The 26,090-nt window shown below is 43.5% G+C and overlaps 1 protein-coding gene across 3 annotated transcripts in view; it reads right to left on the bottom strand.

Moving 5' to 3' along the window:
- Nucleotides 1–14,757, bottom strand: part of pudp (pseudouridine 5'-phosphatase) — a 41,086-nt gene extending 26,329 nt beyond the window's left edge. Inside the window, exons 1-4 of one of the 3 annotated variants that reach the window (XM_019857458.1) lie at nt 14,643–14,757; nt 13,847–14,065; nt 12,985–13,214; nt 8,219–8,422 (exon numbers count right to left, since the gene is read on the bottom strand). In XM_019857458.1, coding sequence (XP_019713017.1) covers nt 8,246–8,422; nt 12,985–13,214; nt 13,847–14,065; nt 14,643–14,712 — 696 coding nt within the window. In that variant the 5' untranslated portion in view covers nt 14,713–14,757 and the 3' untranslated portion in view covers nt 8,219–8,245. Of the gene's footprint in view, nt 1–8,218; nt 8,423–11,782; nt 11,853–12,984; nt 13,215–13,846; nt 14,066–14,642 lie in introns of those variants that run through there. The other 2 variants (XM_019857459.1, XM_019857461.1) reach the window with 2 other exon arrangements.
- Between the last annotated feature and the right edge of the window lie 11,333 nt (nt 14,758–26,090).

Here is a 26,090-nt window from a genome sequence, read left to right as displayed (position 1 = left end):
CAAACAGAAGACAAGAAAACAGACAAGACCACGGTGAAAAAGAATGATAATGTTTGGCTGCCACTGCCCGACAGATCGACCAGAGTGAAAGAGAAGACTTTGCTCAATTAAAGCTCGCTGGAAAAACTTAATAACAAACGCTGCGGTTGAAGTACTGGTCAGACAGCTGCATTTTTTTTGTCATTGCCATGTATGACAATTCAGGTCTGCTGTCGTCTCTTTCGCTACGTGATACAGATGGTTGAATTCTGTCTTGCCACAAGTCACATCATTTTTCCCCACGAGTTATATAGCAATATTATTCATGGTGGATGTGTTTGCATTTAGTATTTTTGATTAAGTTTTGGTGTTTGTTGGCTTTTTGACTGTCCCACAGGGAAATATTCCATTCAAGTCAAACTATTTTTTTCTGTGCTTTTGTTTCCACTAAAACTAGAATGATGGAAAGTGCTTCATAAAACAAAAGAAAAATAGGTCTTTGTGTATTTTCAATTTTCAAGCCATTTGGGAAGCTAACGGGAATGTAATATTTAGTCTTCCGACAATAATTCTGTTTTGCAACCAAAGGAAGGCAAAACATTTATCATTTAAAATTTCCTGCCATTGTGTAGAACTGCTGGCAATTTTCACTGAGTGTTCTGTGCGACAATACATCCTGTGGTGAAGCAAATCTTTTCACCCATGGACACGCTGAGATACAAGAGGGCAAATTTAGGACGAGCATTATTACTACAGACTGCTATAGAACGAACTCTGACAAACATTTTAGAGTGAAAGTCTGGTTCTGGCTATGGTTTGATTACTATTGACATCTTGGCAGATTGACTTGAACATAAACACTCCCATCGACCAGGCCGCCCCTTCGAGCACAGATGTGCTGCTCAGCGTGCGCTCAGGCTGATAAGAGAGCTCCATCGGGCCTTTTTTTTTTCCCCGAGTGCTCAGCAAAGAGCTGATAGGGCCAGTTAAAAGCAAGGATAAGTGACTCTTTGGGAGGTGGAAGTGTGTGTCCTGTCATTGCATCAGGAAAGTTATCTCTTTGTCAAAGCGAGAGCCGTTTTATTTTTGAATGATACCCGACAAGGATGGTCAGTAAAGGAGAATTGCCACCATTTTCAGTTCTCAGATCCTTTACCACATTTGAAGTGATTATTACCCCATTTGCAGTCCAAGATAGTTCATTTTGTGTTGCTCATTAAAATAAAAAAAATGTCATCGTACAAAGCACAAAAACGCAGTTCTCATTATAGCAGCGTCGTGCGGCACGGTGGGCGACTGGTTAGCGCATCTGCCCCACGGTGTAGAGGTGCAGGGTTTGATCCTGGCTCCGGGCTTCCTGTGTGGAGTTTACGTGTTCTCGCCGTGCCTGCGTGGGTTTTCTCCGGGTATGCCGGTTTCCTCCCACATTCCAAGACCATGCATGGCAGGCTGATTGAACACTCTAAATTATCCCGCGGTGCGATTGTGAGCGCAAACGGTTGTTCGTCTCTCTGTCATCTCATTACCTCTGCGTCCCGCGTCCTAGACGCATAATTTTCTCGCGGGACGCACAGTTCCAAATAGTGTGCGTTTCTGGGATGCAATGAAATTTCTCAGTCAAAAGATAGACAGACGAGATTGGCGAGATCGGGCTTCAACCTCGCGAAAAGCAGGCGATTGCCAAGTTGTGTTACATTAAAACAAGTGTTGCGAACAAGTGTTGCGAAAGTTTATTGCAGAGATATCACAGAGGAAGCAGCTAAAGTTGGATCGTTTTTTGCGATAATAAGTTGACTTTGAGAAAGCCTTGCATCATTGGAAGCAGAGTAAAGAGAGGAGAATTTATGAACCCAAAGACTGAACCATGTGATGAAATCAGAACTTATTTCTCAGCAAATCTTGTATGCCTGAATTATTGAAATTTTTGCAGCATTTGTTTATTAGAAATAAACCTCTTATCAATGTATATTGTTGTTGTTTGTGTTATTATCATATGCAATTGAAGAAGTAGACCATTTCAGAATTCGAAATTTGGGACTCTCTAAATGCATAATGGGACTCATACTTTTCTGATCAGCGAGTCCCTGCGACTCGCAGGGCTCAAACTGTCAAATTATCACTGTCTCTGTGTGCCCTACGATTGGCTGGCAACCCGTTCAGGGTGTGCCCCAAAGACAGCTGGATAAATCGGATTAGAAAATGGATGGCTGGATCGAGCAGAGTCCAAAGTGAAGTATTGCAGAAACTTTCCTTTCTGTGTTCTCTCTCCCCTCCCACGCATCTTTACAATCACCTTGTGGTAATGAACTCAGTTGTAGCGAGTACAAAACCAATAGTGTCACGAGTGGAAGGTAGGATAAAAAATTACAAGGACATTAAAAATAAAGATGGGAGTCAATGCCTTACATTACAAATTCAACAGACCTGTACAGGCTGAAATTCAAAATCACGCTGTATTATTCATGTATGGTGGGGTAATTTTAGCACACAGAAGCTCCTTTCTTGAGCTCGAATGGATGCGTGTTCAAAATGCAATATACGGAAATTGTGTCAGGAGCGTCAGGGGCGCTGTAGAAATGCCCTCGGGGTATCTGTTGTGCGCAGCACCCGAGCTCCTCACTCCGACGTCGATGCACGGTTTGTGAATTAAGCAGGTAAAGTGGCGCCTTGAGAGACATATCAGTGACCCAATTTTAGAGTTTTTCGAGATAAGGAGCCGTCGTTCGGACGATTTTCCGTTTGACTTGTAAGCAAAGACTCGAGATACAAGCACTGACGGGTCGCAGTGAAACTCGAGGCGTCTCACAACAAGCAGCAGTTTGGCTATTCTTCAAAAGAAAGGCTTTCAGCTGCCACTCGCGTTTAAGGCTTACTGACAGCAAATGAAACCTAAAACAAAAGAGATTTACACGGCTATTTCAAAACAATGACATTTTACCTTTAGGTCAGCGAGATCAATGCTTACACATATTTTAAAGGGTAAATACCAAAGTAAGGCGGCCCGGTAGTCGAGTGGTTAGCACATCGACCTCACAGTGCAGAGGTACCTGATTCAATTCCAGCTCCGACCTCCCTGCATGGAGTTTGTATGTTCTCCCCGGTCCTGTGTGGCTTTTCTCCGGGTATTCCGGTTTCCTCCCACATTCCAAAAACATTCATGGCAGGCTGATTGAACACTCAAAATTGTCCCGAGGTGTGAGTGTGAGCGCGGATGTTTGTTCGTCTCTGTGTTCCCTGCGATTGGCTGGTAAACGGTTCAGGGTGTCCCCCGCCAGCTGCCCGAAGACGGCTGAGAAAGGCTACAGCCCCCCCCTCCGAAGACGGCTGAGATCGGCTCCACCCCACCCCCGCGACCCTTGTGAGGATAAATTGGTTTGGAAAATGGATGGATGGATGTTCAGAAAAATTTGATTGCTCATTAGTCGGCTGGTTCCTCAGAATTTTACTCATCGCCCAATTTTGGTCAACAGCACTCTCTCATAAATGGAATCCAAACATGAGCTCAAGAGAATGTGTGCAGGATGCTCAAAAGGCACTGCCGCGTCTTATCTCAAGTTGTGAAAATGTGGCGTGGACATCGTTATCTCCGGAAAATCCCTTCTTGGTTTAAGAACCTTATCCAGTATATAAAAAGCATCCGCGGCAACTTTTTACCGAAAGTTTGACAATTCCACAAAAGCCTGTTTGTTGATATGCAAAAAAAACTTGAGCTTTTTCTTCTGGCGTGAAGAAAAGTGATATCTGTGGGACTTTGCTCAAGTCACCGAACAGAGAACTGAGATGCAAAGCCAGTGATGTGACTTTCTTCACCAATTGCTTCAGAGGAGTTCCGCTGCTGTAATAAAGACAATGCATATTTAATCCCTCATTTGCGTCTGTAAGGTGATAACCTCCCTCTGAGTTTTCCCAGTTCCCACAGAAAGAAAAAAAAAAAAAAGAGACATCCCTTTCATAAAGGAACCGTGTCTTTTGATGGGGGCACAAAAGACAACTTATGGGAATGTAAAGGAAGAGACCTGTCTATGTTATCTGATCTTATCTTGTCTAATTCATTTATAGGCAGGGAGACTCGTCTGGTAGACCCCTCCACCCCCCCACCCCCATCCTCAAATAAAAAACTATTCCTATCTGAAAAAGAGGTCACGCACACAATGCCATGGGGTGACCGGGCTTTTTCCGACTTTGCCTGTAAGAAGAGTGTCTGAGTGCTGATAAAAAGCGGATCTAAAAAAAAAAAAAAAAAACTTGACGTTGAAGATGAATGCGTCCCCTAACCAATCCTGGCTATCAGTCCTACACACACACGCAAGGACAAGGGCCTGGGAAACATGTCAGGGTTGCTATCTCTGCCGCACCGCAACCCTCAGCTGCCCTTCCAGCAGTCAGGCAGAGTTAAGTTGGGGATAAAAGAGTCGATTGGTCCACCTCGGAATGCCAATTTTGTTTAGGGGGGGGGGAAGGGGAGAGGCGCTTTTAGCATGTAGCGTCAAGACGAAGTGCTGCGGGGGCATGCACTTGTGGCCACTTTCAAAAGAGCTGACACAAAGAAAGCTTGTGCCCTCAGCTGGAAACCATTACGCCATATACCCAGGCAAGCATCGATAGTCATTAAAAACGGTCCTCCTCCGACTCACGGCCGTTAAACGGCCGTTCGAGGTTGCGCTTTCATTTACGACAGAAATTTGTGTTTTGGTTTAGCGCTTACCATAAAGCTTTATTTGTTATGCAGGGGACACACAAAAAATCCGATCATTCAAAAATCAAGCCAGACAGGCGGTTCAGCACGGGAATCGAGATTAACTTCTGGCGTGCTCTTTGCATGTTCTTTGGATTTTTTTTTTGGTTTTGTTTTTGGATGCAATCTTTGGAGAAATGAACACATTGTCAATAGGTTCATCTATTAATCGTCTTGTGCTTATTTGAGGGTTGGTGGTGTGGGCAGCAACCCAAGCAAGGGAAGCCCAGACTTCCCTCTCCCCAAACACTTCATTCGGCTCTTCCAGGAGGATCCTGATGTGTTCCTAAGACAGCTGGGAGTCGCGTGTCTGCAACATCTCACCCTCGAGTTGCCCACGAACAGATGCCCGCGCCACCTCATCCGGCTCCTGTCAAAGTGGAGGAGCAGTGACTACTCAGACCTCCTCCCGGATGACCGCGTTTCTCCCCCTATCTCTGAGGGAGAGTCCGGACCCCCTGCAGCGGAAACTCATTTCAGCCGCTGGGATTGGCGGCCTTGTTGTTTTCGGTCACGACTCACAGCCGGTGACCATAAGTGAGGGGAGGAACACAGATCAAGAGGTAAATCAAAAGCTTTGCCTTTTAGGCCAGTTTCTTCTCCGGCCACAACGGATTGATACAAATTCGACATCACCGGAGACCAGATGCTGCCCTAAGTGAAGGAGATAAAGTATGTCTTTTTTTTTTTTCAATACTGGGTTGAATAACGATTTCAGTCTATAACTGTTTGGGTCTGTTGTCCATCGACAACAGAAAATGTTGGGTTCTGATTTTCAATTCCAATGTCGAACAACCACGAACGGCCTTCACAAACTACAAAACGTTTTTTGTGGTTCACGATGTGGTCGCGCTGTCAGACATATCGTTCTGCGTCTTGAACCGGGCGAGACGTCACACTACAAGTCGGTCACCGATCACATCCTCCCCAACGGAGGCACGATGTGCATGTGTGTTGTTTCTATGTTCACAAAAGGCAAAAAAAAAAAAAAAAAGGACCATTCCTGGATAGTAGGGAGAGGGCGAAATGGACTGTCAACTCAATAAGAACTTGAGGTGACAAATTTGTTTAATGACATCCATCCATCCATGCATTCTCTGAACCGCTTTTCCTCAGGAGAGTCGCGGGCGTGCCCGAGCCTATGCCAGCTGTCTTCGGGCAGCTGGAGTACACCCTGAATTGGTGACCAGCCATATTCAAAAGCTACGTCAGGGCCTCGTCCTCATCCACATAACCGGTTCCACACTATCATGGATTTTTACACCGGAAGATCAAAAGCCATATCCTGGAGATAAATACAATAAAGATGCAATGAGGCCACGTCTTGACTACAAGCTTCCAAAATTAGACCGCTTTAAAGTCTGAAATCACTCCCACATACTCTGGCCAAGATGTGTGATGCTGGCAGGAAAAGATAAAAGACCAATATAACAGTAAAAAAAAAAAAAAAAAGACAGATATGTGCGATGTCTTGGTATGTGGTTTTGTGAGCAGCGAATGAGGTGGAAAAAGCAGCCGAGACGATGAGCGGCTCCTCGGGGATTAAAGGTTGAAAAGAGGGATGGAAGTGCAGCGAAATTCTATTTCAGCAGCCTGAAGGGCACCGCGGCCCCTGGAAGCTCCTGGAGCGGGCCGAGCTGTAAAAGCTCGCTTGGCGCGCGGGGCTGGCCGGACAAGCAGAGATGAAAGGCTGAGGACAAATTGGAGTCTCTTTACTGGATTACACCGAAGACGGGAGTTGTGTTTTGGGCATTTCAATAAGGCCATTTCAAGTCGGTGTCGAAGAGGCAGGCAGACTGCATTACAGCCTGAGGTGGAACTGCAGACTTCTGCCAAGGTCAAAAGCTGTCATGCAAATAAGTTGGAAAAAGTTTTTTTTTTTTTTCAGATGACGGCAGAATGAAAGGAGGAATCGCACTTGTCTTCGATATTGCGAAAGAATGCTCAGTAAATGCTGTCATCGAGCCAAAACGCTTCAGAAATGAGGAAGCACAAAATTGATGGAGACATAACGGTACAATCGATTTCACAGCAACCCCACATGCAAGGCAACGTCCCCATTTATGGCTGTGAGCACAACAGAGACGACATCCAAGTATTCGGAATGGACATTTATAACACGGCAGTTCCTTTTCGACGCCACCGACATACATTGGACGCCACCAAAATAGCTCGTCCTCCTTTGCCCTTGGCGTTGACAACTTCATTGCACAATCAAGTAAGATGCTGCTTCTCAAAAGCAGCATCTTACTTAGCTGTGGGCGAAGGTGTGCATCCAACAAAATTCAGTGCAGCTCCGCTAAACTTTGGGCTGTGGCGTTGTAGTCCAGTGGCTGAACTGTGAATGAATGCTTGTAAGCCCGGCAGCGCCTCTGCTAACATCATGACGAGTCGGTGGGAATTCTGGACAGCTGTTCCCCCTTCCTTCATGGGCCCCTATAACTCAGTGTGGGCGGAGCTATGAAAATCAACAACGCCGTTACGCTAAAGCAAAATTCAGAACCGCTTGTTCACAGACACATTTTTCCAAATAAGCAGTTTACAAAAGATTGACTTGGTTTAATTTGGCATTTGCGTAGGTGGGTAGAGGCCCCACCCAACTAGTTGTATACAAGTAACTCAAAAACAATGGTCATTTTTCAAGAACGTCTGACTCCAGGATTTGACTTAGGGACCAGAAGGCGAGCTGACATTGTTGTGCAGGCCACTGACTATAACAGGGCCATGGATTGGATTAGTTATGTGTCATATATTTATGGCAAAATAAGTCTATCCCTCTTTGGGTATGGATTAGCTTATCTGAATAAACACTTGATGACCTTGAATCTGATATTTTGGGAGGTAATGTCATTGGGAGTAAAAAATGAGTCGAAGGTCAACAGCTTGGAAGAGTTTACCGTATTTTCCGCACTATAAGGCGCACCCCCAGGAAAAAGTCTCTTTTAAAACTGTTTTCATATATGGAGCGCGGCGCATTATAAGGCGCATAGAATGGAAGCGACAATGGTGGTTGTGGTTGCGTTACACATCCACTAGATGGAGCTACGCGAAAAGGGTATAAAATACAGCTTTATTTATTTCAAGTCTTCACAACCGCTGCAGCTGTAGCAAAGCGCTTTACAGAACATTTAAAATACTACAACCAAGAAATCAGAATATTGATCCACGTATCAGGCACATCAGATTATAAGGCCCACTGTTGTCTTTAATTAAATCACACTGTCAAGCAAGAAAGGAATGAAAGGTCCCGTCATATAAATTAACATTTGATAATACATAGTAGGCACATCAGATTATAAGGCCCACTGTTGTCTTTTGAGAAAATGGAATGCTTATAGTGCAGAAAAGGCGCAAGAATTGTGACGTCATCGAAGGACATTGTCATTCTTTTGCTCACTTTTGGGCGCGCCTTATAGTGCAGAAAATACGGTGCTTGAAATCAGAGCTGTCTCACTTGACAAAATAAAACTGATAGTGCCACATTAGACATGCTGAGACTTTTTCTTTGGGGGGGGCGGGGTGTTCTGAGATTCAGCTAAATGCTGGTAGGCCAAAGAGCTGTGGTTCGAATTCCTCCATGCTCTTCAGCCTCAGCGTGGCCTCCCGTGTCAGGGCCGAGTCCAAGTTCTCATCCGGAATCATCACCACCTGCATGCCCGCAGCCAAGGCCGCCCTCACACCATTGGGAGCGTCCTCGAATACCAAGCACTGTGTGGAGGGGGTTGGGGTGGGGGGGACAAGATGGAGGACAACAAAATGATACGATTCCATAAGCCTATTAGGCAGACGGTAAAGCTGAGAGCAAAAACAAAGGCAGGGAAATGGGACACAGAGGCACCGTTTCCATTTCCAATCTGATGAGCTTGACATTTCTCACAAGAGTGCCGTTGACCTCGGGGAGGCGGTCGACCCATTAAAACTGCAATTTGAAGGAAGGTGCCCCCACCAGCCTGACTCCATTGGCTTTGTTTACATTTGCATAGACTGCATGAAAACTCATCGGAGTCATCGCGGGCACTTGGAGAGCCATGGCCAAGGACGTTACAACGCTTGCTACCTCCATAACGATGATGCATTGGAATTTCACTTTTAAATGCATGCTTTTGAAGAGTTGTATGAGTTTTGCTATTTATTGCCAGTGCAGTTTGCATGTTGCGCAATTCTTTGGAAGGGATCTCGGATCTGTACTGTACATCCAACAACACTGCAGCTCTTTGGTTTTGTCTTTCACATGTATACTGTATTTGTGTCGGCAAAAAGAGATTTCACGCAGGAGAGATGCCAATTAAGGGCAGAGCGACACTGTATGGGGGCGATGCTTGCATCAGCATTCAAACTGCCTGGACTTTGCCACACTGTATCAACCACGAGAATAATGTAACGCAGAAGATTGTAACGTCACAACCTGGCAAAATTTTGAATGAAGAGTGAAAAAAAAAAAAGTCTGGGCCATTTGTGTCATTTTATAAGTAAGAATAGGTGGACACTCCCGAGACCCAAATATATTTCCAGAAGCAACAATGTACCGTATTTTCCACACTATAAGGTGCTTAGGAGTGCGCCTTCGATGAATGACTTATTTTAAAATTTTTTCATATATAGGGCGCAGCGCATTATAAGGCGCATCGAATACAAGCTACAATAGTGGCTGCGGTTGCGTGATGGATCCACTAGATGGAGCTACACAAAAAGGAATACAATACAATCCGGCTTTATTTATGCAGAGCTCTCACAACTGCTGTAGCTGTAACAAAGCGCTTTACAGAACATTTAAAATCCTACTTTCAAGATATCAGAATATTAATCCATATGTAATGCGCACCGGATTATAAAGTGCACCGTCGGCTTTTGAGAAAATGAAATGCTTTTAGGTGCGCCTTATAATGCGGAAAATACGGTAATCAGAATGTACCCTTTAATGTACGTTGCGGGTCAACACATTGTTTTCACAACACCTCTCAGGATGAAGTGAGCTCTTTCAAATGGACAGATTACCTACATGATGTTGTGTAGCTGTCAATATAATCAACACAAAGCGCTTCTAAAAACGGCCACGCTCGCCGGTGCAGAAAATATTGCCGTTATCGACCCCAAGATTGCGCGGCTGACAAACCGTGAAACGTTAACGAGCTGACGTCTACGTCTGCGTTAAGGCACATAAATCACCACTCTGTCTGTTCGGTTTGAGACTGAAGAAAACACGACGCGCATCAAGCGTGTAAGCGCGAGCAGCGGCGGGTGAGTAAGTGGCAGTGACAGATTCTCCGCAACATTCCTCGCCACGATCTCGAAGCCGAGGGGGAAGGCTCACGCAAAGGAGCGTGCAACATATCCCCGTCGCCGGTCGCGGTTGCAGAGACCACCAATTATCGCCCATGTTAATGAGAGGCTGGACAAAGAGGGAGCAAATCGTTAATATCAGAGGTGGGAGGAAGTCATTATGTGCACGTTATAAACAAGGCTCAAGTCTTAACCTTCCCGGGTTTCGAGAAAGTCTGAATTTATCGTGGCAAAAATCAAGCAAGTGCAAGTGACACTGTTATATTTCACGAGACTCTCCCCTCCCCCCTACCCCCCCAACTGCATATTAAAAACATTCACGGGACTTTTTTTTTTTCTTTCATTTGCTTCTTTGCGATATCACTGAGATACAGTCTATCCTTATCCTAAGATAAGCGTCTATCCTTGAGTGACGCAGAGATTTGTGACACGTTGCCTTGACTATAGCGACTGGCTCCTGGTCAACCTGAGATGTGACCTTAAGGTTTTGCTAACCCAGGAGTCAGCAACCTAAAATGTTGAAAGAGCCATATTGGACCAAAAATCCCCAAAAAACAGATACAGTATGTCTGGAGCCGCAAAAAATTAAAAGCCTTATATATCAGCTTGACAATAGAGGCAACACATGCTGTATGTATCTACATTGGCTATATTAGCCTACTATCAAAATGACTAAGTTGGCTATAAATACATTATGAGCCTTCATGATAAAATTGTTTTTTTTTCCCCTGCAGTGCATCCTGTAGAGCAGAGGGGGCCCAACCTTTTTGACGGATCTACTTTTCGATCAACCAACCTCCCGTGATGGACCCGAAAGAAAAGTTCTTGTCCTAATTGGACCTGATTTGAACAACTAGATTACGACCGCGTTCCCAGCGTGAAGGCCTTTTTGATGAGTGACAAGACCACAACTAGTTTGCTCCATTCTGTGTGGGTGTGAGAATGAACTTGCTCTTACGTTTCATTAATCGTACTCAGACGTCCGAGTGCACCCATGGTGAAATTTCCGGTCTCGTCATCAACGCTGCCTTTGTGTTTGGAGAGAAGTCTCTATTGTTCTGAGGGGAAGAGAGTGTACTTTTTTTCTTTTTATTCGCTGACTGAAAGAGCGGCGCTTGCACAACATCTGCGAGGCTACTGAGGTGCAGCACTCGGTGAGAGCTGCGGCTTGGCGGGGGTTGGGCGAGGTTCTCTGTGCTGCACCTGCCCGCTTTTGCATATATGAAATCACAGTGTGAAACGTTGCGATGCTGAGAGGAATAGCGTCTGTATTTGAGGAGCGTGTGACAATATCTCAATATTTTTGTCTTCCGAGCCATTATCGATAAGCCTCCGCCAAGCATCGAGATTTTAAATGAATTATAAGGCCGCTTGAAGGTGCATCAGTGGAAAATGGATGAAAAACAGAAAATGGGACGTTTCATGTATTTCGAATATTTTCATCTGCCACAATTTGCGTGAACCCTGAAAGACACTTCAACCCAGAGATTTTCACCCGACTCGCGGGAACTTCTGCCCTTAGTTTGTACGTAATACTTTTTGCAAAATCCAATAAGGTTGCCCTGCCCACCTTTGCTCTCTCATACTCAGAGAGAGAGAGAGAGAGAGAGAGAGAGAGAGAGAGAGAGTGTGAGAGAGAGAGAGAGAGAGAGAGAGAGAGAGAGAGAGAGAGAGAGAGACACACACACACACACACACACACACACACACACACACACTACACTTCTTTTTGTCAGATAGTCTGAGCCGCGGAGTGATGCATCATCATTTATTATTCCACTGAACACTCAGTCGATTCCCCCTCTGTGCTGCGGTTTCATATCTCATCAAGAAAAATGCCAGCCCAAACCACGGCTGCCTGCAGATAAAAAAAAAAAACAATCAGGTGTGCAGTGCCACGGGCAGACCTATTAGTGGGAAGAAATCCTTTCAAGTGAATGAAGAAGAAGAAGGGCCGCGAGCGTCGAGCTGCCAAATGCCTCAAATGTACCTGTTCAATTACACCACAAATGACGGGATGATGTGAAGAACGCCATCATCTTTTTCTTCACACACGCCGATGTTGTCCCTTTTCCCTCGCGATCAATCAAGTGTAATTTGAAGTGTGCTCAAACTAGCAATGCATTTGCTACCTAAAGAGAGATCACTGGAAGTCAAGTGGAGCCCCTCCCCCCTTTTCCTTTCTGAAGTCAGTTTCTGAAAATATATCTTAACCGGCCCATGAACTCAAGTCATGCATCTTCGAGTGACCAGGAGAGCCGAATCAGCTCTTTTACGGCACGACAGGCACCAACAGTTCAGAGAGACAAGAGAGTAAATAAATAAGTCAATAAATAAAGCCCGCCATGTATCATTTTCTTTCCGCTACATAAATATGCATCGCAATCGTCTGTGTGGCACACCAGAAAGGGAAACATTCAGTTGATGCAATATGCACCGACAAGCATCGTCGTCACAGAGCAAATAGAACTCGTATCTAAAGGCATTAGTAATTTACTTCCGACAGGCTACTTCAAAGAAGGCCACCGTACAATAAATGCGTGACGCCCTTTAAAAACCTCGGTCAGGACATAAGTACCTTAGCAGCCAGGGTATGCCATTTACTACGTTTTTAAATTAGCAACATCAATCATAAAAATGCGTGCTTCAAAATGAATCGGTTAAAGGTATTAAGAGTCCATTGATCCTTCATCTAAAAGGGCTTCAAAGCAGCGTCTTAAAGCAAAAAACCAATTGGCCTGAGACACACGCGCGGGTGTATCTCACTGGCACCACAACAGCCAGTCTCAAAATATGAGGAAAGGACTTTTTTTCTTTAATTTCCTTTTCTTGTGTCTACCGTATCGGGTATTATTTTTTTTCCCCCAGTACTTTTGTTTGTCATAACTTTAAAACCGATTACATACTATTCCATGAAAATCTGCCGATCACGATCGGCGGTCGATCGATCGGCGCACCCCTAGATTAAATATTGGAAAATAAATGCTCACAGTATCTGGAGAAGCCGGAGGGTTGAATCTGCTCGCACAGACCAGAAAGGAGTCAGGCCGGGGTTTGGAATTCTTCACCTCAGGGTCGTCTCCCAGGACAATGTGGTTGAACAAAGCAAAGAAATCTTTGTGTTGGCTCGTCTTCAAGTTGAACGTGGCACCTGCTGAGCTGGTCGCTACAGCGATAGGGATACCATGGTTCTTCAAATGGTTCACCAGCCTCTCCACACCTTTTCAAGACAAAAGTCATCTCATCATTGCAAGCGGTAAAACATTCTGAGACAATATGACAATATAATGAAAGAACAATTGCTTTTTTTTTTTTTTTTTTTTAAAGAGAATCAACAGTTTTTCTTTCTTGAATTCACATTGTATATTGCAGCAAACTACTTTCTTGATTTGAAGCAAAGCTAGATTGACTAAGTCAAAACTGAGGAATCGATTATGAAAATAAACAGAGAGCATTCAGAAAAACGCGAACTAAAAATTATATTTAAGACGATATCAATATACTTTTAACATTTGGTCATTCGTCTTAGCTACCTGGATGTATATATGAATGCTGGAAGAGTTATTACTCCATGCAGGCATTTCAGCATAAAACCTGCACCGTTAACAAAAATAACGTAAGATGGCTGCCCTCTGACTTCAGCCGCTATAAGAAATCCGTCCATGTCCACGATGGAAGTTAATTAATTTCTGGTTCAAGTTCAATTTAGCGTGTGTAATTCCAAAAAACACTTACTAATCGTCCTGCTATTTTATTGTTCAAAGTTGCTCTCCGCTTTAACGCGGTTCCAGCCAGACGTCTGTGAAAAGTGTAATCGATCACTCAAACATTTATTTGCAGTGTTAAGCAGACCTGGCATGAGTTTGGCCGAAGGAAATATCCTCTCCTGTATTTCTCTGGTTTCAGTAAGGAGTTCTTCTGCCGTAATAGGAAGATCCAGAGTGTCTCGGATTGTTTTAGCTGCTTCCAAAGCCTTTGCACCCATCACTTTGGACTTCACTCCCCATGTGTATTTCTTTCCAAAGCGGTCACACACTTCCTGGAAGGACACCGAGTATAGTCGCTCGGTGTCTGAAATGAAAACATATGAACGGAAAATTATATACTTGGAACTAAATACACGAAAACAAATACAATGAAACAAGTGCAGATTTTCGCTTATGTCCAGCGGAATCTTTAGACCTCCAAAATCATCACTTTTCAGGAGACCCCCAAAAAATGGCTTGTTTGTTCAATTATTAACATTGCGTCGTGGAGGAAAGCAAGATATTTTCAAGTCAATAATTTAGAAAAATCACGACGTGTGTGTGTGTGTGTGTGTGTGTGTGTGTGTGTGTGTGTGTGTGTGTGGGGACGGATCGAATCCCACGCCAGTTCACCCTGAATTTATTGGGAGCTTTTGACTTCCCGATTAGGTAGCTTTTAGAAATGTTCCCGGTGCATTGATCCATGACCTCAAGTAAAAACGTCATTCGTATTAAGTTGACCAAAAGTTACCAAATGTTTTCACTACATCATGGAGCAGGACACGTACATGCTTCCAAATAAATGACTCTTACAACCCCGAAAGTTCGTTTCTGTATCATTATTGCTTTCGTGCGGTTTCTAAAATAACTCCCGGGTGTGTGAAGGAGTTTTGCAGGGGTACCTAATAACAATCCATCCATGTCGACTATGACATGGCTCACAGGTTTGTAGACGCCGTCTGACATCGACATGGTTGGACCTTGGAACTCTACTTCCGTGTTGGAGTGAGGCGTAAACGTCAGCAGAATTACGGCGAGTAAGAAGCGCCAAAACACAATCAGCGTTTACTATGACGAACACACATTAATTATTATCGACACTCCGGCAATTCCAAAATTTGCGGTGTAAGTTTCGCAATTGAAGTGTACATATTTGTTTGCATTATTCATAAGGAGGAATATAATATGTGGATGAGTGACTGTTCTCTGACAATAATTCACAACAGAGTGGAGAGGTTTGGTTGCAAATGGAGGCTCAGAGAGTGAGGAAAAGTTGGTTGAATAGAGATGAGAAATCACTGCTACCGTCTGTGTTAGGGATCGTGAGCAAGTTACATGTTATCTCGTGACGAATGTGGGACATTTTTCTCTACCAATCAATCTCCTTTTCTCCACCAAAAATCAAGTAAAACACATTTTCTCATTCTGACTGCTGTAGTAGGCCGACATGACAATGGTAGCCCACTCATTACTAAACCCCAATATTTCACATAAATGTAATGGGAAGTAGGAGCCATTTTAAGGATGAACACTGTCATAAATTGACAAAAATATTCAGCAAAAATCCATCGAAACATCTCTCGTTTGGACTGCTGGAGTAGTTTGACAATGGCGGCTCACTAAATGCAACATGTCAAAGTGTGATCATATCTGTCATTTTGTAGAAGACATTTTAGTCACAAAAATATTCCCCCAAAAGCAATTAAAACATATTACTCATTGTGATTGTAGTAGTACAGTACATTACAATTATTAATTACTACACCTTAAATTGTCATTATATCTCTCATTATGTTGGCGCTCCACCGAGCCGCCTGTCGATCTCCCGCTCTCTTCTGCCCTCACTGGTGAATAATACCCCATGATACTGAAACTCCTCCACTTGGGGCAAGATCTCATCGCCGACCCGGAGAGGGCACTCCACCCTTTCCCGACTGAGGACCGTTGTTTCAGATAGGAAAGTGCTGATTTTCATCTGAACCGCTTTACACTCCGCTGCGAACTGCTCCAGTGAAAGTTGGAGATCCCGGCAGCAATATTAAGGCCACCAAAGCAGACCCACTCAACGCCTCGGCTGTGTCTAGAAATTCTGTCCATAAAGATTATGAACAGAATCATATTCCATAGATTTCACTTGAAAGCCAAATATCCCCCAACTTTTTGTGAATTGTGTTTATGAGTTTAAAAAATGAGGTTGAATAATTAGAGTGCGAACAAACGCAGGCACACGGAGAACATGCAAAATCCACACAGGGAGGCCGGAGCTGGGTACGAACCCATGACCTTTGCACACTTACACCATATCAACATGCAACAGTTCGACTCAGCTTAAATGGGCAGTAAATTGAACATTAGACCAGCGTCATTGCATACTGAATGTCAAAACAACCTGCCTTGTGCGTGTGTTTGTGTGTGCGTGAGACAGCCCGTGCGCACACCACAGTGAATGATGCATTCAGTCAGGAGAAGCTCAAATGCGTGTACTGACTTGTTAAAAATGAATTTAATAAGGGCTGTAAAAGTGGTGACCACTGCCCTAGACTATCATTAGAGCAGTCTATTGATGTAAATGGCGTATGAACATTTTACTGACCTATGGTGCTGCTTTGATGGAGCCCTGTGAATCACAGCTCGCTCCAAATGGCTGAGCAAATGTGTAATATGACCACGAAATAAAACAACTTCATCTGTATCGCTGCACCTGCCTGGCATCTGAAATAATGATTTCACAACTGATCTTTGGTCTCCGTGCCCATTTGTAAAATTATAGTTGGAAGCGAAATTGAAAAAAATAAATAAATAAATAATAAGAATAATTACACCAGAGAAAAACTGACCACAATTTTCCTGGTTTAAGCGAGGCCCTCCACTTTTCCACATAAAAGACACCATTGCATTTGAGAGCAGTAAACCTTTATCAGGCTTGCATTTCCACTGGGGGCGTGTGTAGGCGAGGTAGAGCTACAGTAGTTTCATTTCATCGGTTACAAAAATAGCTTTCAAATCAATCCGGCAGGACGCCGTGTAAGCCGCTAATAAATTCAACAAAGATGAGGAATGTAACCGAGGATGCAAAGGTGCTAGCTGTCCCCAACGGTTCTAAAAATGAAAGCAGCTCAAATGGGACTCGTCTGTTGCGCCACTCTTGCTGTCGCCGCTAGAGTGGGCCCATAATTTTCCCTGGAACTTCACCGCGGGGCCTTTATCTTTTTTGAGCATCTGCCCGCGTTCTCCAGGGACGTTTCCAAACGTCAGCTCACTCAAGCTGACCGCTGGAAGCCTCAAGCGTGTCCTTGTTTGGTTCCCCGACTTCCCCAATCATCGACTCCGAGTCTCCTTTTTCCATGATAGCAGTCTTACCCCCTCTGGATTGACTCCAGGCAACTCTGCTTTAGAGTAGGGTTATTTTAGTTAACAGTTTAATTTAGGCAACGGTCACCTCCCAACTTATTCTGTGGGCTGGTTACGACCACTTGGCAGAGTGCACATCTGTTTGTTGGCATATGCACACAACAGCCTGAGAGAAGGACAAAGGTGGTCAGGGAACTCATAGCTCATAGTTGGCTAAAGCTACTGTATGCTAATAGCTACAATATTCTCTTTCATTTAGTATAAAAATGAAGGATACTAGGTCTAGTTAAAATGTGGTGAGATGGAAATAGGGAAGGTACTTCAAGTGCAAATGAGCAGGGAATTACAGTATTTGGACTGACTGTGAGTATGGAAATTCAGACTTTCTGAAAGAATCCAAGGAATCCCTTGAATTTTTTTCCCCCTTCGTTTTGTTTCACAAACTCCACCCACCCCCCCCACAAAAAAAAATCAGCATAATACAAAGATGAGACGATATAAAATGAAACAAAGATGACAGTGAGGCGATAGCAACAGATATCTACATGCGGCCCGCAGCGACAATGTCTGACAGAGAGTCTGTAGATATAAATAGTGATGCGGCGATATCATTGACTCAAACACTGTTCGTTTTCATATCTCTCTCTGGAATGAAACACTGCCAAAGTCAGACAAAGGGCGTACTAACGCCAGGCCGTTTAAACAGTTGCTGGGACTTCACATTCCCTCTTGTGTCCCCTTAATGGGCTGCGCTGAAACTGCTCCACAGGTAAATTCATAAACGGGTAGCTAGACTCGATCGACAACAGCAACAGATTGGAAAGGATTATTTTTATTTCCATTTCATTTTGAGAATGAAAAAAATAACAATAAATCAAAACGAATTGGATGTCAACCAAATTTTGTGAAACCGTATAACTGCTTGATCATCTCCACAGATTACATACACAGTGCACAACAAATTGGTGGATAACTAGTTTTGAAATCGGAATTCAAGAATAATGGTGAGTTCAGCCATCGTTGACCTTAGTTTTATAAGTTCGTAAGGAGATCATGCTTGCAATATCTCTATGTCATGATGGATTACATTTGACAATTTGAAATTTTGGTCCGGACTTTAGCAAGCATCATGGAAAAGTTGACATGCTTGATTTGCTCTCACGGGCCACACAAAATGATGTGGCGGGCCAGTTCTGGCCCGCCGGGCCTTGAGTTTGACACCTGTGAGCTAACACTTTGAAGGTCAACACCTTTTGTTTTATAAGATGTAATGTAAAAATATATACACTCATTGTATTTTCATGCTCGGATTCACGGCTAATAATTCGAACCATTTATTCACACACACACACACACACACACACACACACACACACACACACACACACACACACACACACACTAACTCCATCAACGCTCTCTTTCCTGAGTTTATCCCTTCATTACACCGCCTGCTTGTTGTAATCTCTTGTGGTCAAAGTATGTTTATTTAGCATCATGTTATTCAATTCACCTTTATATCAGAGTCACGATGCGATAGACCATGTAGGTGTGAGAAATAATTACACAAAATTATCGCACAAAAGGGCCTCTCGTAATGGACATATATATATATATATATATATGTATATATATATATATATATATACACTTCCATTTACAAAGCATGTGCAAGCAGAACAGAACAGGCACATGCAGACTTGTGGGAGGAAAATGTCAAGGGCACATGCTGCTTTGTATACTTTTTTTAATTAATACAAAGCTCAATCCTTCTATCTATTTTCTGCAGGGTCATGGCTGAGCTGGAGCTTATCCCAGTTGACGTGTGCCAGTCACAAGGCACACAAAGACAAACCACCGTTCCAAAGTCACCGTCACTGTTATTGCGATTTTCAATTTATCCCGTCAAGGGTCATCACAACAAGTGGCACCATGCTTGCAGCATGTCGACGAAATTGGGATTATCGTTGGAATATACCAAGTGCAACTAACAGAACCGTCATCCTAAATAGTATGGCAAACAATACCGATGCAATCATTTTATTAACATGGTGCAGAAGTCCATTAAATGATACAGTCAAGGTAATTGTTCAAATGATGGACAACATGTTTACAAAAGTGTCAGGCTTTCCAAATGTTGTGACTGTTTGTTTCTCCTTATTGTTTTCGTTGCCATGCGGTTGCTGTGGCTCTTTTATGCTTTGTTTCACTGTTCTGTCACAATGGCTTGATGTCTCAGAGTCTATAAACATGGATGACTCAGTGACAGGTTGTCAGTACGTCGGGCTTTCTTCCAGAGTGGCAGCTCTTCCCTGTCTCCTGCATCCATCCCTCTCTCTGTAGTTACTTTGTATTTTCACAGAAAATGACTTTTACTTTTCAACTTCCGTTTCATGTCTGCTCCCGGGTCATAATTCCGCTCCTCGCGTGACAAGAAAACCTCCTTTAAATTGCATTTTCCTTTGATCGCCACATGTTAGGTTCCTCTCAGTTAAACCAAATGACGAGCCGATCTTTGAAATGAATTTATTTCGCTTTTCTGGTGATCAAAAAGTACTTTCCTTGTGGCGATCACTGAGCCCTGAGGGCAAATTCTGTGTTTTTTTCCAGTTATACAGGACAGATGATCATGCTTTAATGCCGACACTGAGACAAAACAGCCATTTTGTAATTCTCTTCCAGATGATCCTTTGATAAATAACCATGACACTTGCACAGGAAATAGGCCCTCAAGTGACACACACACACACACACACACACACACACACACACACACACACACACCTGCAAGCTGCTGTTTACGTTGTGATTATAAGCTCATTAACTCTGGGCTGCTGATTGGTATCGCCCTCAGCTCTAATTCCCCAGTCGACCATTTGTCCTGGGTGAGATATCAGCAATCACCATTTTAAATGAGGAGCGCTGATATGAAATGCTAATTCAGCAACTCAGATCAATACTGCTCCCCTGTAGGAATCAAGTCAAGAAGAGCTCATCGTACGCAGCGCTGGCGCTGTCCTTGAGCCACGAACCAAAGACATGACAGCAAATTCTGACACTAAAGCCGCTTTGGATGTGCCGGACTTTAGTTGCAGCACTGATAAGTGTGATTTGAACAACCAGTAATATGTCACCCTGGTGTTTTGAAAATGGAAATGGGTCCAAGTGCAAACGATGCTATTACAATTGATACACTTTTTTTTTCTTAATTTACAGTTAGTATGTCTTTCATACGTGAATGGAGGTTGAATTCTTCTGTTGCATGTGGCAAACAATATGAAGAGCCTTCTATAACAGAACATGTACGCTAACGGTGACAAATTATTTCCCACGATGCAAATTCTCAACTCAAGTAGAATTATGCAACCGTTTCAAGTTTATACAATAAAATTTGAAATCACCGCAAAGAAAGAGATGTGGTTCCTATATCAAAGTTCTGTTGAAGGACTGGGCTTTTAATAGTTCCATGAATGGGATGGCGTAAGGGTTCCTCAAAATACTGTTTTACAAAGTAGGTCGGGAGCAACGGTTGTAGTGCAGTTTATGGTCAGAAAGGTTTGTAAAGTTGAGCATAAAACTGTTCGTAACTTAGTCCCAAAAGTTAGCGTCATCGCCATCGCGACTTGAGTTCTGTCCGTGTTTACAGGAGTATTTTCCATTTGGTGGAAGCAGGCTGCCGCATCATGATCTGTATGCTGCGCACACTTTCTACCTCCACTCCTTCCTGCTCTCCCCAAAGGGTTCTGCGTTACAGACACGGCGACTAATCACAAGCTTTTCTCAGACTGATATAGAAAATTATGCTCAAGATGATGGGAGGCCATGATTTGGTTGTAATTAGACTGTAATCAGGAATTTGTTATACTGGAGTATGTAGGATTATGTCTTAATACACCAGAGCAAATTAGTAAACAGGACAATGGGGGATGTATGCTGATGAGGATGAAGATGATGATGATGATGATGGTCCTTTTATTTTGAAATGTAGCCATATTGGGATTAAGAACACCCTCTTCCCAGTTCATGGGGTGGGCCACCTGACTGAGAGGGTGGCTGTGAGCACTTGAAGCTCGAGTGCTTTATGAAGGAGCTCACCCCTAGCTGATCGCTCTGGTAATTATGGCTCTCGTTCCGTAGCATCTTCATTTTCAATTATAAGGTTGATTAGTGGGAAAGAGTGTTCATTTCAAGGGGTTGACATTCACCAATTAAAAAAAAAAAATGATGCACTGAGCAATGCAGACAGCGGGACGGTAAAGATGAAACATGCCTCATACAACAAGTTTTTCTCCTTGACCTTGTTGGCTAACCCAGCCCTAACCCTAACCATAAACTTAACCTTAACCCTAACTCCCAAACTCAACTCCTAACCCGAACCCCTAACCCCCTAACGCTAACCATAATCTCAGCAACACAGTTACTTGAGATAACAGTTCCTCTTTTGATGTTAAACATGTCCTTTGGAGGGGTCCTAAAAGTGGTGGGGGTGAAGGGGGCACTCAAAGAGAATGTAATCAAAGTAAGCAGAAAATACCTTCAACAGCATACTACATTATTTCTTTCAAATGTTTGAACAGATCCAAAAACAGAGGGGCTAGAAAATCACAGTAAAGAATAAATTCTTTAACACTCCCCACCCTAACCCTAACCCTAACCCCTAACCCAAACGCAAACCCTAACCCTAACACCTAAACCTAATCCCTCATCGTAACCTCTCACCCGAACCCAAACCCAGCCCCTAACTCGAACCCCAAACCCTAATCCCTAACCCCAACCCCCTAAACCCGAACCCTAAACCCCTAACCCTAACCAGTAGCTTAACCCTAACCCGAATCCCTAACCCAAACCCCTAACACTAACCCTAACACCTAACCCCAAACCCTTACACTAACCCTAACCCAGCTGTAACCCTAACCCAACCCTAACCCTAATCCTACCCTAATCTTAACCCTACCCATAATTTTAACCCTAACCCAAACTCCCAACCCCTAACCCTAACGCCAAACCCGTAACCCCTAACTGTAACTTCTAACCTTAACCCTTGGAATAATGTTAACCCTAACCCCAACCCCAACCCCAATCACTAACCCTAACCCTTAACACCTTGACCTTGTTAGCAGGAAAAATAGTGTGTGTTGATGCAGAGCGATATTGGATATATCGAGGAATATCAGATCAAAATGCAAAATAACAAATTCAAGAAACACTTTTGCTGAACAAATGGCACTATCTTTAATGTTAGGTCTGTTCAAGTTGAGTTCATTTTAGAGCATTCAACCAACCAAGCATGTTTTTGAAATGTGGGAGGAACCCCGGATAAAACCCACACAGGCAGGGGGAAAACCTAAAAACTCCACACAGGAAGTCCTGGGCCAAATTAGAGCCCATGGCCTCTACACTGTGAGGCAGACGTGAAATGAAAAGAAAATGCATATAAATGTGGCAAAGAATAACAAAATGCAAATGCAATTCTTGTGAGATTTTTAGAGGGTCACATTTTTTGTCTCATTAACAGTCTGCAGCACTTCAGGAGCATCTTCCTGCTTGATACGGCGCTTGATTTATGTGGCTGTCACTGGCGCCATCTGCAATGACCCCAGCTTAGACCATTCAAATATTAATATGTGTGTACAGTATCCTAAAAACCCTCATCCTTCTCTGCTGGTTTCAATTATTTTTTTATTGTGGTGCAGTGTTGTCAGGTTCATAGTCAGAAATGCCGCTTCGTGTCTTTCAATGAATTACAATATTCGTTGAAAATTTAAGTCTCTGGAAAGGTTTTTGGGGAAGGTTTGTCTATTTGGTTCCATTCAGTAGTTGCCTTACAAAGACTGAACGCCATTGGACAGTGGATGGAGAGACACTTTATCTGTTCTTAAAAAACAATAAATAATGAGAACCTGTCTTTAAGAGCTCTGTTTTTTGGATTTGATAATTTTCACTTTTAAGATATGAGCCAGAATAGTCAAGATACTGCATTCTATAGACGACAGGCAGATTTTTAATGCAGGCAGTGTATGACATGGAAGCATGAGTTAAACAAGTCATTTTTCACTGCTGACCATTTTCAGTGAGTGCAAAGTGCTTGGGGGTGGTACTGATGTGTGATCAGAGCATAAACACGAGCAGAAACTGTCATATTTATGTTCAATTGTAATGATGTACAGCACCTTGTGACAGCTGCAGTTGTTTTTCAAAGTGCTCGAGGAGTGAAGGTGAGTTGAATGGAGAAATATTTATTCATTTTACATGTCCTTTCGTCGTGAGAGCGTGAGAGGGGATACACATTGGACTGGTAACCTGTCGGGAAGTAAGTAGCTAGCTAGCTAGCTGGGTAACACCAGTTGTGGCCAATGTCTTGTCCAGGGAAACCAAGACAACTAACGTATTTGTACAACAATGAGATTTATTTCAGCTACAGCTGTTGAGAAACACCATGTGACAGAGTGTAACAGTGCCCCCCCCTCCCCCCACACCCGGCACGGTAAGGTCCCTTCTTTCATATTGTCTTATCATCAAGATGGAGTCAACTCATAGCACAAACACGGAATAACTGGCCTCACATTGTCGTCGTCACAATACTTTGCTACCATTGGTTGGGTGAAACATGATCTTCAGAGTGCGTCAGCCATACCAGCTGGACACAAATAGCCCCGCCCCCAACAGCCAGAACACAGGGGAAAAAGAAACACAAAGTTGGCATTGTTGCAGCCGCAAACACAGATTGAATGACATAGTTTAAAATCAAAATTTTCATCACACCAATTTGTTAAGATTCCTATTCATGGTGGAAATCCTGGCAAAAGAATGCTGAGAAAAAAAACAAAAACAAAAAAGTCCTCGATGTCAGGTGGAGAAAGTAAGAATGGGAGAGATTGCAACAATGGACCATGCTACATACAACTTTCCTCGGTCCCATGGCTGTGGTGTCCTTGGACAAAAATAATACTGATAACCCCCTGACTCTGTTTTTTTTCCTAAGAAAGTCATCATTGATATTGCCAGTCATCCAAGAATTGTTTTTTTTTTTCCAGGAGCGCTGCACAGTTTTACTGAGAAGAATATTGTTCCTGGAGGGGTTCAAATTGTCACAAGAGGCCACGTTGCTTTTCAGTCTCCTCTCAGTATGACTCAAGGAGTCTATAACAATCTGTAAAGTTGAAGTAGTCTCTCAGAGCCTCTGCCACCTCAGGGTTCCACTTCCCGGAGAAGAGAGTGATTGTAGATTGTCTGTAATAATCTTTTAGTGTACGGCTCAGACTGGAGATACTGTCCAAAACCAACACGAGTTGACAAGAGTACACAGGAAGCCACAAGTATGCATGAATCCAGAGTCATACTGGCAGTCAAAAAGTTATTTCAGTTGGAGTAGGAATAAATGACGGGGGGGGGGGGGAGGTCTGGGGGGGAATGGTCCGATGACAACTATCATAGGTATCACAAACAACTACAGAATAGTAAAAATGTTTGGTCGAAACGGTATCGCGTAAGAGAACCTGAAACTTCTGAATTCACAAATTTGCTCATGTTACTCTTAATAATGTTATTATTTGGTAATATTAATAATAAATGATATTCAATGAGGGCGGCTCGGTGGTCCGGTAGTTAGCGCATCGACCTCACAGCGGAGACGTCGTGGGGTCGGCCTTCCTGTGTGGAGTTTGCATGTTCTCCCCGGGCCTGTGTGGGTTTTCTCCGAGTACTCCGGTTTCCTACCACATTCCAAAAACATGCATGGCAGGTTGATTGAACGCTCCAAATTGTCCCGAGGTGTTAGTGTTAGCGCGGATGGTTGTTCGTCTCTGTGTGCCCTGCGATTGGCTGGCAACCGGTTCAGGGTGTCCCCCGCCTACTGCCCGAAGACGGCTGGGATAGGCTTCAGCAGCCCCCACGACCCTTGTGAGGATGAAGCGGATCGGAAAATGGATGGATGGATATTCAATGCTATGAAGACAATGATCACAAAAATACTTTCGCACAATAATTAGGAAACAGATCAATATGCAACACTGACAATATACGTACAATAACTTTACTGTTATTTTGTATCAATCTCAGCTTGTTTTCACATTTTTTAATGTTCACTTCTAGAGGCCATTAACCCTCAGCGAACTGAATAAAGCTCAAGCAATCATGATCTCAAACTTAACTCTTCAGCTACATGCACGTTTTGTTTCCCAGCTCAGTGTCATTATTCATCAGAGCAGAGCGTTCGCATCGTTCGCTGTCCACAATCTTCCTCGACTAACAGCCGTGATGGATCACGTCAAAACAAGTTTGTTCTAAATAGATTTATCTGGAGTGCATGCTACACAAAAACCTTGCTTTGTGCTAAATTATTCCTGATGGGATAAACGCTGTAATCACAGTGCTTTCAGCCCTCGCTCTAGTGGGCATCGCTCTGAGCTCTTTATGCATCTCAATTTCTTCACATTGCATTAATGTTGTGCACCAGGTCTCCCATGGCGACGGGACAAATTATACCGTTTTATGACGCGATCCGAGGCAAGCCACAGCAAATGCAGCCCAATGCTGAAATTAATGTTCACTCCGAGCCTGATTAAAAGTTAATACATTTTTTAAAAAAAAAAAATCCTTTGAATTGACTTGCAATGAAAAAAAAAATCAGTTGACCTTGTTTTATTCACATGCAACCCGATGTACATGATCAGATTAAGCCAATACAAAGGACTGTCGGGGTTTGTTTTTTTTCAGTGCAAGGAGAGCCGACGATAGGCTGCGGTGAGGTTTTGCTTCTACTTTGCTCAACAAATCTTTGACTGTCAGATTATAACATCTCCTTCTGTGTCTCTTTGATCATCGGGAGCCAGAATCAACACCATACTTTTCTGACACAGAGTTTCTCTGGAACGGTGCATCTTCAGTATGATGTCAATGCTACACATGGCTTGTAATATGTTGTCGTACAGTTACTCGCGGCTTGACGCACCTTGACTCTTTTGGGGGGGGGGGGGGGGGGGGGGGGGTTTGGGAGGTTG

Source organism: Hippocampus comes, unplaced genomic scaffold, assembly GCF_001891065.2.
Source record: "Hippocampus comes isolate QL1 unplaced genomic scaffold, H_comes_QL1_v1.1 scaffold256, whole genome shotgun sequence".
NCBI classification, from domain to species: domain Eukaryota; kingdom Metazoa; phylum Chordata; class Actinopteri; order Syngnathiformes; family Syngnathidae; genus Hippocampus; species Hippocampus comes.
Note: the sequence above shows the minus strand (reverse complement) of the source record. Positions and strands in the feature narration are given on the sequence as shown.